Consider the following 20,488-nt stretch of genomic DNA (forward strand, 5'->3'; position numbering starts at 1 on the left):
GAACCTTTTCCTAATGTCTGATCTGAACTTTCCCTGACGCAGTTTCATTCAATTTCCTTGTGTCCTATCGCTGGTGACAAGTGAGAGGAGATCAGCACCTCCCCCTCTGCTGCCCCCTTGAGGAAGTTGTAGACTGCAGTGAGGTCACCTCTCAGCCTCCTCTTCTCCAAGCTGAAGAAGCCATGTAACCTCAGCCTCTCCTCATAAATCTTGTGCTCAGAAACTTTCACCATCCTGATTGACCTCCTCTGGACATACTCTAATAGTTTGATGTCCTTCTTATATTGAGGAACCCAAGCCTGCACACAGCACTTGAGGTGGGGCTACACCAGTGCAGTGTAGAGTGGGACAGTCACCTCCCACAACCAGCTAGCTATGTTGTGCTTGATGGACACAGTTGGTCCTTTTTCCTGCCAGGGCACACTGTTGACTCATATTCAACTTGCCATCAACCCAAACCCCCACATCTCTTTCTGGAGAGCTGCTCTCCAGCCTCTTGTCCCTCAGTTTGTACATATAATGAGGATTACCCTGTCCCAGGTGGAAAATCTGGCACTTGCTCTTCTGTGTTAATTTTGGCTGAGATAGAGTTAACTTTCTTCATAGTAACTAGTATGGGGCTGTGTTTTGGATTTGTGCTGAAAACAGTGTTGATAATACAGAGATGCTTTTGTTATTGCTGAGCAGTGTTTACACAGATCCAAGGCTTTTTCTTCTTCTCAAAAAACCCACCAGCATGTAGGCTGGGGGTGCACAAGAAGCTGGGAAGGGACACAGCTGAGACAGCTGACCCCAACTGACCAAAGGGTTATTCCATACAGTGTGATGTCATGCTCAGCATATAAAGCTGGAGAAGGAAGAGGGTGGATGTTTGGAGCAATGGCATTTGTCTTCCCAAGTAACTGTTACAAATGATGGAGCCCTGCTTTCCTGGGGATGGCTGAACACCATCCCACCGATGGGAAGTGGTGAATGAATTCCTTGCTTTGCTTTGCTTGCACACTTGACTTTTGCTTTACCTATTAAATTGTCTTTATCTCAACCCATGAGTTTTCTTACCTTTACCCTTCTGATTCTCTTCTCCATCCCCCTGGGGGTGAGTGAGCAAGTGGCTGTGTAGTGTTTAGTTGCCGGCTGGGGTTACACCATGACATCTTATTAAATTTCATATGGTTGGTGATTGCCCAGCTCTCTAGTCTATCCAGATCTTCCTGTAAGGTTGCTCCACCCTGAAGGGACTCCACAGCTCTTCCTAATTTAGTATAGTTGGCAAACGTATTTAATGTAGCTTTGACCAGATAAAGAGCACTGGCCCTAAAATGAAGCCCTGGGGAACCCCACTGGTGACTGGCCACCAGCCTGATGTAACCCCCATTTACTGTAACCCTTTGAGCCTGACCCATTAGCCAATTTCTCACCTAACATATTATGGACTTGTCCAGCTGTGTGCTGGGCATTTTGTCCAGACGGATACTGTAAGAGACAGTATCAAAAGCTTTGCTAAAATCCAAAACCACCACATCTACTGGCTTCCCTTGGTCAACTAGATGGGTGACCTTGTCATAAAAGGTAACTAAGTTGGTTAAGCAGGATTTTCCCCTCATGAACCCATGCTGGCTATGACCAAAGACAATGTGTCTCTCACATGTTTTCCAGTAACTACCAGAATAACCTTCTCCATAATTTTACCAGGCGCTGAAGTGAGACTGACAGGTCTGTAATTACCAGGGTCTTCCTTCACTGCCTTCCTGAAAACTGGGACAACATTTGACGGTTTCCAGTTGGCTGGGACCTCTCCAGACTCCCAAGACCATTGAAAAATAATGGAGAGAGGTCCCACGATGACATTGGCCAGCTCTTTCAATACTCTGAGAGGAATGCCACCAGGCCCCATAGATTTATGCACATCCAGCTGGAGCAGCAAGTCTCGAACATGTTCAGAGTCATGTGGGAGTTCATCATCCCCCCAGTCAAGGTCTTCCAGCATAGAGCTCCAGGGTCCCAAGGCCCATCATTGGTGTGAAGACAGAGCAAAGAAGGCATTAAACATCTCTGCTTTCTCTAAGTCCCTATTTGTGAGGTGACTGACCTCATCAAGTAATGGACCAACGTTCTCTCTGATCCTCTTTTTGCTGTTAACATATTTTGAAAAGCCATTTTGTTGTCCTTCACAGTGCTGGTCAGCTTGAGATCTACTTGAGCTTTGGCCACATGAATTTTCTCCCTACAGTGGTGAACAGCATCTCTGTAGTCCTCCCATGTCACCTGTCCTTGCTTCCAACGTCCATGCACTTTCCTTTTCCGCCTAAGTTCTAGAAGAAGGTCCCTGCTCATCCAAGCCGGACTTCTGTCCCGCTTGCTTGACATCTGACACTTTGAAATTGCATGCTCCTGTGCTCTTAAGAGATGGTTCTTAAAAAGCGACCAGTATTCATGGACCCCAATACCTTCAGAAGCAGATTCCCAGGGGACTTTACTGACTAGCTCCTTCAGCAGCCCGAGTCTGCTCTCCCTATATCCATGGTTGAAGTTTTGCTGGCAGTTTTTCTCCTATCAACAACGATCTGAAATTCAACTATGTCGTGGTTGCTGCAACCAAGACAGACACCAATTACCTCTTTGCCCACAAGACCCTCTCTGTTTATAAACAACAGATCTAGAATGGCAAATCTAGGATAGGTATTGTGTGTTTTCTGAATATTTAGAAATTAGCATTATATCTACAGTTATACAGTGAATAAGTGAATGGTGTGTTTTTGTTTTGTTTTTTTTTAAAAAGACTCTATATATTTTTAAGCTTTTCAAAATTCTTCCTAAGGAATTGTATGCAAGAAGTAGTAATAGCTCATATTCCAAAAGGCTATTGTTTATGAATCTGACCAGCTGACATGATCCAGACCACAACTTTGAGTTAAGATAGGAACTGAAAATACATTGCAAACAGAAGAAAGATTAACTCAAACAGCTGTTTAAGATTCTTGAAGCTGCCCTTCATGAATGAGTTAAGGGAGGAACTGAGAGAACAAGAGGATTTGTTCATACACTAAAAAACTGAAAGCAAAGAGAATAAAGAGTGTGTCTACCTTCAGGCAGTGCATCAACAGCACATGAGTAAACATGTAACTCTCCTCAGCCACAGAAAGTGTGAAAGTGAGACAACTCTCCATTCAGTGTTTATCACTACTGGGACATCCAGTGAAAATGAAAGAAAAAATTAATTGAGCTTTCAATAGCCTTTCAACAGAATAGTGATCTTATTCTCACAGTTCTTAAGGAGGAGTGTGATTCACCATTAACTACTATTTGAATTTATATTCCAAATCATGGTGAATTAATAATTTGAATATTCTAAGTAGAAATAGATCTCGAATCACAGAAATCTCTTTCTAGATGCAATTCCAATATTTGAACAAACAAATCAAATGAAAATACTTAACCCATCAGGTAGAATTCCCAACATGACTGAATTTTCAGAGGATGGGGAAATTATTCAAGTAACATAGAACAGGCATTTGTGCCTCAGTATAAAGCACTCACCCACTACTGACATTTCAGGAACACTAGCAGTGTAAATTTCTTCCGGAAATGTTGGTTCATTGTCATTGATGTCATGGATTTTGATGACAAACTCAGATTCAGGTTCCACTGGTCTCAGAGTTCTTCTATTAATAGCTTGGGCACGCAGGGTGTAAAAAGCTTTCTCTTCCCTGTCAATTCTCCTAGTAGCATGAATGTCACCTGTTTTCTCATCGATTATAAAAAGAGTACCAGCCCCATCTCCTGACAAAATGTATTTGAGGGATCCATCTCCCTTGTCCTGATCAGAATGAAGCTGAAAAGGAAGAAAGAAGAACATTTTATTTAGAAGTAATAAAAAATTGCATGTTTGGTTTTTTTTTAATAATAATTATTATATATTAAATACTTCTGCATAGAACAAACATGTTTAATACCAACACAACAAAGTAATTTTCAGTCACCATTGACTGGCAGTCATGGTGTCATACTGAGGCATTTGTTTCCTAATTTAGTGCCAAGAATCTTTTAACCTGACTGTTGTGGCAGATTTTAGTTTTGCAGCAACACCTGTTCTCTGCCAAGAAACCTTTGCACCACAATTCTTAAAGAAGATTTTTATGTTAATACTGACCTTTTCCTTCCTTGAAGAGATCCTGTTAAAAATTCACAACCTGCTCTGCTAGATGTAAATTCACTAAGCAGATAAAGAACATGGCAGAATACATGACAATTAAGGAAAATAGAACAACAGGTTCCATGTCATACTAATTTTTTTAAAAATTTATTTCATATTATTTATATTTCTCCTAAACTGGAGAACATTTCATTTTAAGTCATTATAATTTTCACTCCATCAACTAATGTAAACAGCCTAAAAGAATCAAATTTATTAAGCATTCAATATTGATTTAATTCTCATTCTGTAAGTAATGTAAAGCTTAACTTCATGTATTAATGACCTATAATACTGACTGACTTTAGTACATCATAACAAAAAAAAATATTCAATTATGTTGCTTTGTTTAGTACAATAATGTGGTTGGCTCATTTGATCTTTTGGAGACACCTTCATTTCTGTCATCACCTTGTTGGAAAGTTCCTTCCAATCTCATTGATTTCATAATTAACTGAAAGAATCTGGCATTCAGATTGATTTTCACTATGAAATGTATACTTTTTAATTTTTGGGTTTCAGCAGAACAATGAAATCAGGTAGAAGCTGTGATTACAAAAGCGAAGTGCAAATATAAAGACTTTTTAAACATCACACTTTAAAAATATCAGAGCATCGCAAAAACTTTAAGATAGAACTAGTGCATTTTTTTGCCTTTCTAAAAAGAGTTACTTAAACACACATTAACAACATCAATTAGAACTACCCCAATATCGTATTTAGTCATGTAAGGGTTTTTTTTTTAAATTTAAGCTCACATTTCAGATGATGGAAAATATTATACGTGTAGCTTAGCATAAATATCCACCTTGGCATGCAGTCATGGAAATATTTCTCTTTTTTGTCTATGGTACCCTCATATTGTCTTCCACACCTTCCATTTTAAGTCAGTATCAGAGGTAGAATATTCAACTGTTAGGGCTTTGAATGTGCCTTTCCTTGCTTTTTGTGCTGACACCAAATGTACACAGTGGACTGGTGGGATAAGCTGTAGTCAAACAGTAAACTCTGCCATGAAACATTTTCAAACACTGAATATTGTCCACAGACTTGCCATATATGGAACAGAAAAGCTCATGTGGGATCTTAGACCAAAGCCTTTTTCTATATAAAGGTTTTCTTATTTTCTTTTGGTTCAGAAATAAACTTTGAGAAACACTGAATATTTATCAAAGAATGACAAATTAAACTTTGCTTACATTACATATGTGTATGTTTACTTTACAAAATACACATTTTCTTACTACTTTCTTTATTTCATTCTATAATAAAGAAATAAATAGGAATCTCCACCAAACATGAAGAATAGGAAAGTAGACATTAAGAGAAGCCTTTTGCAAATAAATCTCATTCTTTCTTTTCCTTCCATTTCTCTTGGTGACTTCAAACTGAAGGTTTCAAGATGTTCTCACCCCTCTTTTGGGGAATGAATTTCTACTGTGAACTTTAATCCCTCATGCTCCTCTCTTGATAGCCCATTAAAGTTGTGACCTTTCACCCTTCTAAGTAACATTCTTTTTAGGGGACTAGACAGTATCTTGCAGGCTGTGGCCCATTTAATAATTTCATTAACTAGTCTCAAAAGCCTTTTAAGTGTTTTCTTCTCCAGGTCTTCCTAGGATACCACCTTATCATCAAAAACTTTTTGGTCCTAAAAGCTCACTGGTGATCCATAACCACTAGATACAATATTTTCACAGCAGAGTGAAAAATAGCAGTTATAGAAGGCTGCTCTTCCTTGGACATGTGTGCCAGAAATACAAAATAAAGGCCCATTTGAGCACGAAAGATTGGGGGGGGGGTGGGGGGGGGTGGGGAGGGGAAGGCTCTTTAAATAGGCACATTGCAGTTTTGCCATATGCTTTCCCAAGTGAGATCTGATATCACAAACTCTTACAAAAGTTGATGATGTACATGGAGGCTGTAGTGCCTGTTCTTTAACTCAGAAATCAGTCTGGTAAAATCCATTCTAATAAATTCTCTATCTCCAGAATAGCATAACCCTATGCAAAATGTTCCAAGGAATAGTATCTGGCCAAATTTAACTCACAAATCATGCATGGAAATTGTTTTGAAGAGTGATATTTAGCAAAAGTATGCCAGGAACTTGTAAAGTAATTTAGCAATCCCAATAACCGCATTCTGGTGCCTGAGAATGTTTCCTGGCACTAGAAGAACAAACAGTGTAGTGAACAGAACTGAATCATAAAATGAAGAAAACCCCTACACTACAAAATATGAAGCTTTTGAACAATTATATTTAGATCCAGTTCAGGATGTAAAGAACTTTTAACATACTTATTTGTCTAATACATAAGGTCCTATTGATGTTGATGGTTTTCCATTGCTCCTCCTGTAGTTATGTGTGTGTCAAAAATTCTTACTAAGATGATTTGGAAGTGAAAAATATTCTTTTGACACCACTCATAAAATCATTAACCTCTTACCTCCAACAAATTTAAACTTTATAGTTTTTTTTTCCCCAACTATATTAGCCAAAAGGCTGTAAAGAGAGCCGAGTATAAGATTTTGAGACATCCACATAAAGGCTTTTAGGGAGCTGATAGTTGCAATTCAGATTAACATATTTATAAGGAATACCAACCTGCATAGTTTAGAAGAATGCTTTAAGCTATAACACATTGCATTTCCTAAAAAAATTAATAATTTAACTTTGGATTGGCAATCCAATTTAAATTTTATGTATACACGTAAGAGTCCACAGTTACTGTAGAAAAAATTGAAATTCAGAATGACATTTCAGAAGGTCTTCTTGGGTAATCAGGAAACACAAAGCTATAGATATCTTGAGCAAGGCTTCTAGACATAATAAAAGGAGTGTATTATATATAAGAAAGGAAAGAGAATAGCTCTCATTTCATTTTCTTAGCCCTTAATTCTATCCAGATGTTGTTAGAGGACTCAAGATGGCTAAAGACCACCCTAAGTGATTGACAGCCTTGAACACTGAATCTCTACCCAGCTCTGAAATGAGCACTGTGTCAGTCAGCACTGCAAAGTTTTGTCATTTTACTCTAGTATTAAAAAAAGTTCTGTGAAATATTTCTCTGCTAATTTTAGTATAAAGTGTTTCCTATAGTTATTTTGGCTAATGGGCATCTGTGATTCATGTCAGCCAAACTAAGAAATGGAGAGACATCTGTTTCATTTAGCAATTTTATTGCACAAAATGATCAGCTGTGAAGATGTGGTTTTGTTTTCATATCTGTCACTGATATTTTGCAAACTCTTGTTTCAGTGAATTTCTTGCTGTTCTTCCACAGAAATACCTCCCTTTTCAGCTGTCAGTGGTATATGTACTTTATATATAATTTTTCTCACTGTATAGAAAATCAGAATGTCTGTTGATTTTATTTTATATAGCCCTGCTTCATCATACAGTAACTGCAATTACTGTGAAAGACAATTTTGAGTATTTCATCATCTAGCTGAACTGATTGAACAAACTTTTAAATTGAGAAGGATTTCATATAAATGAAAAAGGAAGGTATTGCTAAGTAGAAGATAACTAATATTTAGAGAGGGTAACAGTGGAGTGTTATGTGAGTACTTAAAAAAGAAACTGAGTTACCAATCCAAGACAAAGAGAAAAACAGGTGTTAAAAGATGGATTTCTTTTTTTTCAATTACAATAAAAACAGAGTTAATTAATATATATTACCTTGCTCTTCAAGGTAAATGCAACCATAAATAAAATGAGTTAATGAAAAGATGGCACAGTAAAATCAAGCTTGATATCTTTTTAGAACTGTAAAAGGTCTTTGTAAAACATGTTTCAGAAGACTTTAGAGGAACAACATAATTCTGCTTTAAAAACTACTTGAAAATTACAATGTGGGAATTCTATGTTAATTGACTTCCAATTATTCCAACCTGCCAATTGTAGCAGTTTGGGTCTTCTTTCCCCCCACAATGAATTCCACCCATCTGAAATCTCCTAGTTGAATATAAAGGTCCTGGACTTTTTTCTAATAGCATACAAAGTGTTAATCCTATTTTCACCAAAAAGTCAGAAGATGCTACTGTGAAAAACAGAGAGCAGATTAGGTTAGTCAGACCCATTTTATCAGACAAACTACTTCTGGAATTTGAAACGATTTATGACAATGCCAGATAAAGACTTAAAGATTTGTCACACCTATTTCTATTTGAATTTCAGATTCAGAAGTTCCTCTATGAATTTTCAGTGATTGGTATTCAGATAACAAGAGACAAGAATATGACTGTATTAATGAACCAGCCTTTCATTTCAATTCTTACTTTAGGCATTAATACAGTTCAAGCTGGCTTCTTTAACCTTCATTTAATACGCTATAACATATAGCACACTTTCCAATACAGTTCAGTTTTTCGTAATCTTTACCAAATAACAGACTCTTCCAATATTACCTCACTAAAGGCATTTTTACTCTCCTAGTTTATAAGTAATTTTTATTTGTATAATCTAGAAAATGTTTTTTCTGCTTTCTTCTGCAATATATTTGTCAACATTTTAATTTCATCCAAGTATCACAGTAACAATAAGACCTCAGTAAAGTCCTGAATTACTCTCTGGTTTAGATTTTATTCAAATAAATCCTGAATTTCTACTAATTCTGAGGACAAATTTCAGGGCAAATTGTAACCTATTAGCTCTTTCCTAAGTAATTATATTAGGCATGTGATGTCAAAATGCACCTGTGGATGCATTCACAATTTCACTCTAAATTTTCTAGGGCACATATAATATTAGCACCTTCACTGGATACTTTGTAGAATAATAATGATAGTCCCTTTAAACATAATCACAACAGTGGGCAGATTTGACCTGAAATCAGCAGAGAATAATTGATATGGAATTCTCACAATGGAGATATTTATTTTAAGCATCATGAACTGAACTATTAAATTATGTAGTTTTTTTAACATTAGCTGCACTTATTCTAAAAGATTTTCAGACGAGCTCATGTCCTGTGCAGTATTCTCTTAGTTGCCAGATTTAACTGTCATGGCTTTGAGACAGGTTTTACTCACCAAAGAGATTCACTTATTTCAATTTATCCTTAAGGTAACATTTAAAGCAACTCTCTTCAGTGATGCAAGAATTTGCACTAAGTTTTAATGAGACATGTCACACATTTAATTTTCTCACTCGGTTATATTGTCAGTATGCCAGTCCTGTGCTATTGCGTGTTATTTAAAAGACAAGATAGGTGGAAAGGAAAAAGGCACATTTCAAAAAGGAAAATTTTTTGAGACTGGAAAAGATAAAGGGAGAGCACAAACTAAAATGGAAGCATAACAAGTAATGAAAGATGAGGAGTGCTCTGAAATTCTTTTGCTTGCTGAGAAGAAGCCACAAACAGAAATGAAAAGCTCCAGTCTGCAGTGCATTTTCAGATTATATTAGTTTACTTTACCTTGATGCATTATCCAAAGAAAAGATAAAAATTATTACCATTTCTATTGAGAAAGATTATAGTAGTTCCTTGCTGTTCAAGTTTTTTGTTCGCTCCTACCAATGTTTTAAAATGGTAAGAGATAAATTAAAATTAATACTATTTTTAGCATTCCTTTACACATCCCTGGTGAAGCAATGCCTATCACAGGATTAGAAATATTATTTTCCCAGCTTCCTACAATCTTCACTACCAAGTGATATCATCAGCAAGATTTTCAATTTCCACAAACTAATCATATAGCAAAGGTATTTTTTCATAACTAGACTTGCATTTTTTCCCCATTATTGTATCTTATTCTAAAGCAAGGATTCACAGTCTGGAGAAGGTAGATGTTCCTGTCACTGACAAAATCTTCTAGGATTTCAGTTGAGAAAGGCAGTTTCTTTTTTTATGACACATGATATGAGCAGCAGAGAGTCTTATATAGATGCACTGAGTCAATGTGCCAGTAACCTAACTCTCTCGTCAAGCCAAGGTCTTTAGCTGATGTTCAGAGAGCTAGAACAAGAAAGTTTCAGCTTCATTAGACTGTTACAGTTTCCACTCTAGAAGACACAGAAGCATTAAACTAACATGAACTGGAGACTAATTGAATTTCATACACCAAAGAATTCTTGCATGAGCCAATATGCATGTTCTCTTCCAATTTTAGTGTAACAAATATAGTCCATACCTGAGGTTAAGGTAGAAAGTAGAGAACTGTCAGTGAAACTGAAGTGCCCTTACTTCCTGGCAGCTTGGCCTAACACCTCCTGTAGATGACTGGTTATGAATTATCAGAAGGGAATTCTTGTGTTAATGGGGAAAAAAAAATCCTGACTTATGTCTGCTGTTCAGGTTCCCATTTCTTAAAAATTGGGCTAAATGAAGAAACATTCTTTGGTCCTCCTACTCAGCGTGATGTGGCACAAACCTGTACTCCTATTTCCGTGAGTAGTCTCTGTAGAGTAACCTACGGTCTCAGGATAGAAATATGTCTGATAAGATTTTCCTCAGACTTGGTGTTTTTTAAATATACATACTTCTTATGTTTTATGTTGCTTTGCTGATTCTGAACTAAAATAAAAATCTATACTAAATATTGTATAAAGGATTAACTAGCTTCCAGAACAATCTCTCTATTCCACCAAGGAATGGTCTAGGAAGTTTAATATGCTAAAACAACACATATATTTCATTTACTGAATTCAGTACAGCTTTTATGTATTTGGGTTTTGTGTGTTTAGTTCTGGGGTTTTTTTAAAGGAAAAGTAACCACTAATCCTCATGCTCTCTGCATTAATGACAAAGAGGTAATTAAGAAGCAATTTTAGGTAATTCTTTTTTTAACAATAATTTTTAATTATAGCTTGTATATGTTTTCCCAAAGTAGCCTAGTTATTGACAAAATAACCATTAAAACAGCTTTAGTTTTTATATATCTTAATGTACAATTTGCACTATACATAAAAAGCACTGCATTTTTTTTTTAAACAAATGCAGAACACTGCTAAGAATAGTGATGCTTAGTTCATGTTGCCAACTGCTGGAGCCCATTTAGAAACATGTTAAATAAGACTGTCTTTGTTTCCATCTAAAATCACTGTAACATGTAAATTGGTAAGAGCTGTGAAGGTTTTCTACCTTTATTATGTGTGCATTTTCTCCTCGTGAATATTCTAAAGTATATGTACCTTTGGAAGAGGTATACTTAGGGGCAACAACAAATACAGCACAGAGAACTGAATGACAATGTCTATCAACCCAGAAAGTGAAAAATGTCAGCTAAGGTGGAGGGTATATATCAGAATTAAGGAATAAAAAACATTACGGTGATATTTTAATAAACTCCAAAACAGTGATATCCATGATAACACAGTATTATCGTTAAATTTAATCTCAAGGAAGGGAAGAGAGAGAAAGAGAGAGAGTAGACATCTTTTTCATATGTCTCAGGAAACTACTGATGAATCTGAACTGATGCTATATCTATTAGTTTAGTCTGGAGAAGAGGAGGCTGAGGGGAGACCTCATCGCCCTCTACAACTACCTGAAAGGAGGTTGCAGAGAACTGGGGATGAGTCTCTGTAACCAAGTAATAAGCAATAGGACAAGAGGTAATGGCCTCAAGTTGCACCAGGGAAGGTTTAGACTGGATATTAGGAAGCATTTCTTTACAGAACGGGTTGTTAGGTGTTGGAATGGGCTGCCCAGGGAGGTGGTGGAGTCCCCATCCCTGGAGGTGTTTAAGAGTGGGGTCGACATAGCGATTAGGGATATGGTGTAGTTGGGAACTGTCAATGTTAGGTTAACGGTTGGACTAGATGATCTTCAAAGTCTTTTCCAACCTAGATGATTCTGTGATTCTGTGATAAGATTTCAAACAGTGAGGAACAAAGATGTTGTGGACCGATCCTGGCTTCATTTATATCACAGTGAGATCAGTGGGGCTATTCATGTAATAGATGCATAGTCTAGGAGAGATATATTGATATCTTACAACCCTACAAGGGTAGTCAAGGTATTAAAGATGTATCTATGAGAGAAGAGAGATGGAATATGTATAAACCCTTAAATGCAACTCTCATTTTTATTTGCCCATCAAATTTGTCTCTCCTTTGAGTTAATTATGAAATCCATTATTCTAGAGAATAGTATTCTCAAGGAAAATCCTATCTATATACTAATTACCAATCAGTACAGAAGTTGTAGTTTAAATCTTTATATACAATCACATTACAGAATGGTAGAGGTTGGAAGAGACCTCTGGAGGTCTTCTTGTTCAACTCACCCCTGTCCAAGCAAGGTCACCTAGAGCCAGTTGTCCAGGACCATGTCTAGACATCTCCAAGGACGGAGACTCCACAACCTCTCTGTGAAACCTGTGCCAGTGCTCAGTCCTCAGGACTCACAGGACAAAAGCTCTTCCTGATGTTCAGAAGAACCTTCTGTGTTTCACTTTATGCCCACTGCCTCTGGTCCTGTCACTGGACACCACTGAAAAGAGCCTGGCTCTGTCCTCTTTGCACCCTCCCTTCAGGTACTTGTATACATTGATAAGATCCTCCTGAGCCTTCTCTCCTCTAGGGTAAAGAGTTCCAGCTCTCTCAGCCTTCCCTCATATGTGAGGTGCTCCAGTCCCTTACTCATCCTTATGGCCCATCACTGGACTCCCTCCAATATGTCCATGTCTCTTGTGCTGGAGTGCCCAGAACTGGACACAGCACTCCAGGTGTGGCCTCACCAGTGTTGAGTAGAGGGGAAGGATCCCCTCCCTTGTCCTGCTGGCAATGCTTTTCATAATGCAGCCCAGGATACCATTAGCCTTCTTTTCAGCAAGGGCACATTGCTGGCTCATGTTCCGTCTGGTGTCTGCCAGGTCTTTTTCTGCCAAGCTGTTTTCCTGCTGGTCAGCCCCCAGCCTATATTGGTGCCTGGGCTTGTTCCTCCCCAGATGCAGGACTTTGCACTTCACCTTGTTGAACTTCATAGAGTTCCTGTCAGCCCATTTCTTTAGCCTGTTGAGGTCTCTCTGGATGGCAGTATGACCCATCAGCCACTCCTCCCAATTTGGTGTCAGCAGCAGACTGGCTGAGGGTACACTGTGCCTCATCATCCAGATCATTAATAAAGATATTAAATAGGACTGTACCTGATATTGATTCCTGGGATATATCACTAGCTACTGGCATCCAACTAGAATTTGTGCCATTGATCAGCATCCGATGGACCTGGCCATTAAGACAGTTTTCTGTCCACCTCACTGTCTGCTCATTCAGTTTGTACATCAGCAGATTCTCTATGAAGAGAATGTCCAGGTAGACAATATCCACTGCTGTCCCTTCATCTTCCAGGCCAGTCGCTTCATCACAGAAGGTTATCAAGTTGGTCAAGCATGATTTTCCCTTGGTGAAGCCATGTGACTACTCTTGATAATTTTCTTGTCCTTAATGTGCCTAGAAATGGTTTCCAGGATTAGCTGCTCCATCACCTTCCCAGGGATTGAGGTGAGGCTGACTGGCCTGTAGTTCCCTAGGTCCTCCTTCTTGCCTTTCTTGAAGATGGGGGTGACATTTGTTTTCCTTTAGTCTTTGGGTATTTCTCCCAATTAAAGATCATCAAGAGTGGCCTTGCAAAGAATCTGCCAGCTCCCTCAGCACTCATGGGTGCATCACATCAGGGCCCATAGACCTGTGAAAGTTCAGTTTGCTCAAGTGTTCCCAGGCCTAATCCTCTTCCACCAAGGATACATATTCCTCACTCCAACCTTTTCCCCTGGTTTCTGGGACTTGCGATTCCTGAAGGTTGATCTCACTAATAAAGACAGGCAAAGAAGGCATTCAGTACTTCCATCCTTTCCATGTCCTGTGCAGCCAGGTCCTCCATCTCATTAAGCATCAGGCCCACATTTCCCCAGTCTTCCTTTTGTCTCCTATATGCTTATAGCAGCCCTTCTTGTTGTCTTTGAAATCCCTGTCCAGATTCAATTCCACTGGGGCTTTAGTCTTCCTAACCATCCCTGGATGTTTGGGCAATGTTTCTGTATTCCTCACAGGTTACCTGTCCTTACTTCTACCCTTTGTATAGTTTTTTTTTTTTTTTGTGTTTGAGTTTGGTCAGGAGCTCCTTGTTCGTCTACACAGGCCTCCTGGCATTTTTATTTGACTTCTTATTTGCTGGAATGGAGCTCTCCTGAGCTTGCAGAAAGTGATCCTTAAATAGTAACCAGGTCCTGTGGGCTTCTTTTCCCTCTAGGGCTTTATCCTATGGTATTTTTCTGAGCAGATCTCTGACGTGGCTAAAGTCTGCTCTCCTGCAGTCCAGGGTTGTGAGCTTGTTTTTCAGTCTGCTTCCTCCCCTCAGGATCCTGAACTCCACCATCTCATGGTCACTGTAGTCAAAGGTGCCCTTGAGCTTCATGTCCTCAGTGAGGCCCTCCTTTTTGGTGAATATGAGGTTCAGCAGAGCACCTCTCCTTGTTGGCTCATCAATCACTTGGAGAAAGAAGTTATCATCAATGAACTCCAGGAACCTTCTGGATTGCTGGTGCCCTGCTGTGTCATTTCTCCAACAGATGTCAGGGTGTTTGAAATCCCCTATGAGTACCAGGGCCTGTGAACATGACGCTATTCCTATCTGTCTTTAGAGGGCATCATCCACTTGCTCTTCAGGGTCAGGTGGCCTGTAGCAGACACCCACTATAATGTCACCTTTGCCTGTCCTCTCTCTAATCTTAACCCATAAACTCTCCATTGGCTCCTCTTCCATCTCCAGTCAGAACTCCATGCACTCTAGCTGCTATCTCACATAAAGGGCAACTCCCTCTTGTCTTCCCTTCCTGTTCTTCCTAAAGAGCCTGTATCCCTCCATTGCAACACTGCAATCATGGGAGCCATCCCACCACATCTCTTTAATCCCAACAAGATCACAGCCCTGCAACTGCACACAGATTTCTAACTCACTGTATTTATTCCCCATACCGCATGCATTAGTATATAGGCATTTAAGAGGGGAATCCCAGCATGTTGAGTTCCCAGAGAGGGTTTGGGAGATTTATGCACAATAGACACCTTGTGGGCACCTGAATTACATAGGGAATTACAATTACATAGTGAAATTTAACTGAATTTGATTATATTTGTATTAAGACTGGGTAGGTATTAATTAAATATTTAATGAATATTGAAATTAAGACATCCTACCAAAGTAGCATATTTTATTCCTCTATCAGACTGTAAAATAGAAAATAACCAGATCTATATATAAATCTTGCCATAAATCATACATCGCATTACATGCTGTGTGTGTATACATACAAAACAGCATCATCAGCCCAGTGAACTGTATTCCTCAACTACTTTTATGGAGACAGAAAGCCCATCCTGATCTTCACTGCTACAAATTAAGAACTGTACACCATAGCAATTACTTTACTTTTCAATGTTAGTTATTTTTGAAAATGTGTCTGTGTAGTACATCACTGATAAAAAATTATTTCTAACTTATGTGAACTCTGGTAATCAGTTGATAGGGCCAGCTGGTATTTCCATAAAGCTTCTATGACTTGCTGGCATTTGTAAGACATCAGAAGCACTCTGTACCTAATCTCCATTTTCCTAATTTCAAATAAAACATACTATACTAGTTATGCTGTTGGTGTTTGGTTTGGGTTTGTGGTTTGGTTTTTTTTTTTGTTTGTTTGGTTTTTTTAAATCCCCTTGGTTTGGCATAAATTACTACTTTATAATTTATACCATAACCCTCTATTCTTTTTGTTTTGTATATAGAACCACAGAAAGCTTTTGCATTCTCTTTTTTCCAGAATTAGGCCAGTTTCACGAAGCTTTAGTTCTTGCCTTGTGAGCTATTAGCTCCTACTTCTATTGGCAGTAAAATGAATTCTACACTATTCCTAGAAAAATTCCTAAGTCTCTTTTATGATACACAGTCTTACATGGCACTTGAAATAGTATTCCTTGTTCCTTCAATAACTTTGTTTTCTATAGCATGTCATTATCCCTTCCTAGCAAATACATCAGTATTACTGAAATCTCTACCATTATTCTTAAATGATAAACCTTGATTAATCCCATGCAGCTCTTTTCAGTGTCACACCACCTGGTAGTCCTCTAGCTATTACATTTATTTTACTCGGGTTTTATTAGACAACATGCCATTCCTGACACATAGAGAACGGTCTGTCAAATAACCTGACCTAACTAAAGAGATAATTAAACAATCCATTTCCTTATCTTCCAACTCTATTATTTATATAGCAGACTCATTATCCTTTTGGAATGACCTAAGACATCCTGCTGTTTGCTAAAGGTATTTTTAAGTCCTCTGAGGAATTCTCTGTGGACCTGGCATTTTCAGTAGCATCACTGTGCAAAAATGTGACCATATTCCTGCATAGTAGTTCTTACAAGTGACAGATATTTTTAAAGTACAAAGGAGTGGAGAGTTCTGGGAAATTTTGCAAGTAAAAAAATTAATACCAATTTACAAGTCTTGTATCTTTCCTGGCTCTGTCCCCTCATAGATGTATCTATCTGCTATTTGGCTATACCCATTTAACCTGTCCTGAAGCTCATATATTCTATTTATCACATTAATTTAGCATTTCATAAGTACCTCCACTTCATTAAAAATTTTCCTAAATTTTAGTAACATGGCCTGGATCACTGCATTACCTTATCTATCTTTTCTATTTCCTTCCTCAAAATTGATTGTTTCATGACATTTGTTTAAACTCCTACACTTTAAAAAATAAAATTTATATAGAACTCTCATTTTTTCTCCAGGTTTACTCTTGCAAAATTACATTAGTCATTTTTCTCACTGTCAAAATTTAAAATATCAATATAATTTTTATCATTAAGTAGTAAACTAGATTATTTATAACCATGATTGCCTAGGTAGTAATAGTTTTTAATTATTATATTCACTCCAAAATTAGGTTTCTTAAATATTTCTACTTCCTAAAGATCCCATTTGTAATGGAATTGGCAATCATAAACACAGAGACTCAGAAATTTTAATTTATGCATACTTTACATAAATGCCATACTTCAAAAAATGGATATGCAAAAGTTCTCATTGGAAGATGGGGTTCTTACTATAGAAGGAACAAATATTTCTTACTACTTCATGTCTGTATATCAAGTGTAATTTATTCTACTAATCACTATATTGTAGCATATGTACTTCTAAATTATATATAATTACAAAAAACTATTAAAACTTTTTAGGAAGAAATCCCAGAAAAGTATTTTCATAATATAAAACAGTTTCTAAACTAAATGGGAGGAAGAGAGGTTGCTTCTTTACTCAGCCTGTTTTGGATGAGGAAGAGAAAAAGTATTCTGAATGATCATCTCTACTGTATCATGCAGCTACTTTACAAAATACTCAGAATTACACTCTTCCAAGTTCTTCTACAAAGTAGTATGGGGGCTTTTTGTTGTTGGTTTTTTTTTTTTTCCCCCCCCACCACAATTTCACCCTAAAACATTTCAAATCATCAAGTCCAACCTCTATTTCCAACCTTGTTGTCTTAATAAACATAATGAGCTTGAGAATTATTACAAAAGGACAACCATTCTTTGGGTAATAAAAAACAGAAGTCACCAAAATATTGGCAATGAAGGATAGTATGAATACCCTGAACTTATATCAAGAGGAAAGTTAATATGTTCATGTCTTCCCACCACTGCTTTAATATATAAGCAAGTTGAAAGAAAAGCCAGGCTTGAAGGAATAAAAGAGCAGAAACAGAAATCACCCACACTTTTGCCTAAATAAAAATGACGCAAGAAAATTTAATTCTGTGTGGGTTTGCATTGTGTGTAAAAGATAATGCTAAATCCAGGTAGCATAGCTGAACTGATGACCACAGATGTAGGAAATAGTAGAAAGGCACAGAGTATAAGTGTAAGGCAATATAAAGAGACAAGGCTTTTCTACAGCTAGGGAAAGAGGCACAGAAGATATGAACAGAATTGCAATTGAGCAGTGAGGTTTTCTTCATTTTCTACATATTCTTGGATGGCTATGTGCCCAGACATCTGAGTCTTACAGTGCAGGCAGTAACCTTTGCAACTACACAGTTTTCAAAACTACAATATCATGAACATCCCAGAACATAATATTCACTCTTTCAACTCATGTTTTTCATCTAGATGTATTCATACAGTCTGTTTGGACATGCCTTTTAGCATGCAAGCCACCTGAATATTCATTAATGCCTTTCTAAGTTAGGTGTGTTCAGACATGTAAGGTACCTTGCACCTGTGTTTCAGGCAACTGGATGGTCAGTGAATTGGATCTTTGAAATGAAAACAAGATATCTTCTCAGACTTGAAGAGTGTATGAACTTACCTGTGGTTGCACATTTAAATTTGCTATAGACCAAAATATTGTCAAATATTTTGCCCCTCAGTGGTCCAGTCCTCCTTTAACACTCTCAAGAAAATAGCTATTAAAAGACTCAGGAAACAGAAATAATTTAGTTTGAGGAAGTAACACTGTTGAGTTGGACAATGAAGTTTGTTTACTCCTGAAACAAATCCTACTGTACGCCAGGGACTTCAGATACATTGACTGTATAGCTACATACTGCCTCAAAACAGAAGGTGTTAGAGGGTTTGAAAGATCTTGGTGTTACAGACTTTTTGTTTCAGATTATTTTAAATTATCTTCAAAGACAAAGACAGTCTTATAAACATAAGGAAAATCTTCCAGCCAGAAGAGTTTTTAAAAGGGTAAACATCAACTTTTAACTTCTTAGAGCTTTCTCCCTCATGGGTATTTTGTTACAAGTCACCAATTTTCCCTCAGTATTATCCCCCAGGCTCTTCCTTGCTATCTGTGTATATAGGATATTTAAAAGGTCATCTGCATCTGATTTAAAAAAAAAAAAAAAATCAAGAGAGGAAAAAAAAACCTCCAAAGTATCAACTTTTGAATTGCTCTTGAAACTGTTGGCTATTTATACATTTATCATTTCAAACAAGGTGTAGGTCAAACATTTCTAAAGTTCCCTTTTCTATTATGTTTTTTAATTCCTTGAGTGAATGAATTGGACTCTACTTTTCCTGAGCTATGGATTTGAATATAAATCATTTCAGTTTTATCAGTTCTTTCCTTTTTGGAATATCTTTTTGTGACAAGCAGGTACAATTTTAAAATTGAAAGAGAAATTGAACTAAAAGGAACTGGAGAGTTCAGACTAAACTACTTTCACATTTCTTATATTATTCTGAAGCATGATTCTATTTTAAGTGCAACGCATAACCAGGTACAAACTCTGAATTTGGAAACCTCCCAAGAGAGCTATAACTCTTCTCTGTGAAGGTGGCAAAGTGCATCTTGCTGGTGATTTTACACCTGCTGGAAGGATGTCTATAACTTAGACTATCTTCCCTCTAAATCTTCCTGACAACTGATTGATGCTATTGCACTTTGTGCTTGCTCAGAACGGAATGATCTCTTTTAGAAATTAGCTTCAAAATGGCAGGCCACTGCTATTGGGATTATTAGGGGGAAAAAAAAAAAAAAAAGTCACACATTTTAAAATTATTTTCTCAGAGACTGAGAAAGGCAGTGGTAGGAAACCTATCCCAGTGACTAGTAGGACCATGCTGACCACTCAGTCTCATTATCACTTAACTTCTCATCAAATTGATAAATGGCTTGCACTAAAGTATCAATGTGTAAAAAAAGTAAAATGGAGAAGTCAAATTAATCTTCTTCACTCTTGTATAAAAACTAGCAAGGTTTCATTATACATGCCCAGTGGCTTGCATTTACCATGCTGCCTTGTAGCATTGAACACCGTTAGATGTAGCTTCCAGTTACCTGACAGAAAAAGAGGAAACAATATTCAGCTACTAGTCCCTACTCATATTTGCATGAGTTTCTGAGTAGACTTGAAAAGTATTTGCATAAGGGGTAGGGACATGAGAACAATTAGATGGATGTAGAAAATCATGAAGTGAAACCCCCACACTGTTTTGAAAGTGTTATTTGTGAAGCACTCACAGCAGATTGAAATTAAATATGAGCATAGTCTATGATTCTACAATACTGAGATCTGTTGACGCATAGGAAAAGAAATTACAAAAAACTGTTTTAATATACATGAGTTAATTATGTTACCATATAGGGTGCAGGTGCCCAGATGCAGGCAGTAGTGAGGGCTCTGCCGGGTGGGCCCCTGCGGGGAGCGGCCGGGGCTGCCCCGCGCCGGACACAGCCGGTTCCAGGCGGCTCCAACGGCCCCAGCGCAGGGCACAGCTGAGCCCCTCAGCCCCGGGCGGGCGCCTCGGGGAAAGCCTGGGTAAGGAAGGGCAAA

At 37.7% G+C, this 20,488-nt stretch overlaps 1 protein-coding gene across 1 annotated transcript in view; it reads right to left on the reverse strand.

Annotated features, from left to right (window-relative positions):
* CDH10 (cadherin 10) overlaps positions 1-20,488 on the reverse strand; it is a 105,033-nt gene that overhangs the window by 36,718 nt on the left and 47,827 nt on the right. Inside the window, exon 3 of the mRNA XM_074826496.1 lies at positions 3,538-3,832. Coding sequence (XP_074682597.1) covers positions 3,538-3,832 — 295 coding nt within the window. The remainder of the gene's footprint in view (positions 1-3,537; positions 3,833-20,488) is intronic.

Source organism: Strix aluco, chromosome 1 (assembly GCF_031877795.1).
Source record: "Strix aluco isolate bStrAlu1 chromosome 1, bStrAlu1.hap1, whole genome shotgun sequence".
NCBI lineage: Eukaryota > Metazoa > Chordata > Aves > Strigiformes > Strigidae > Strix > Strix aluco.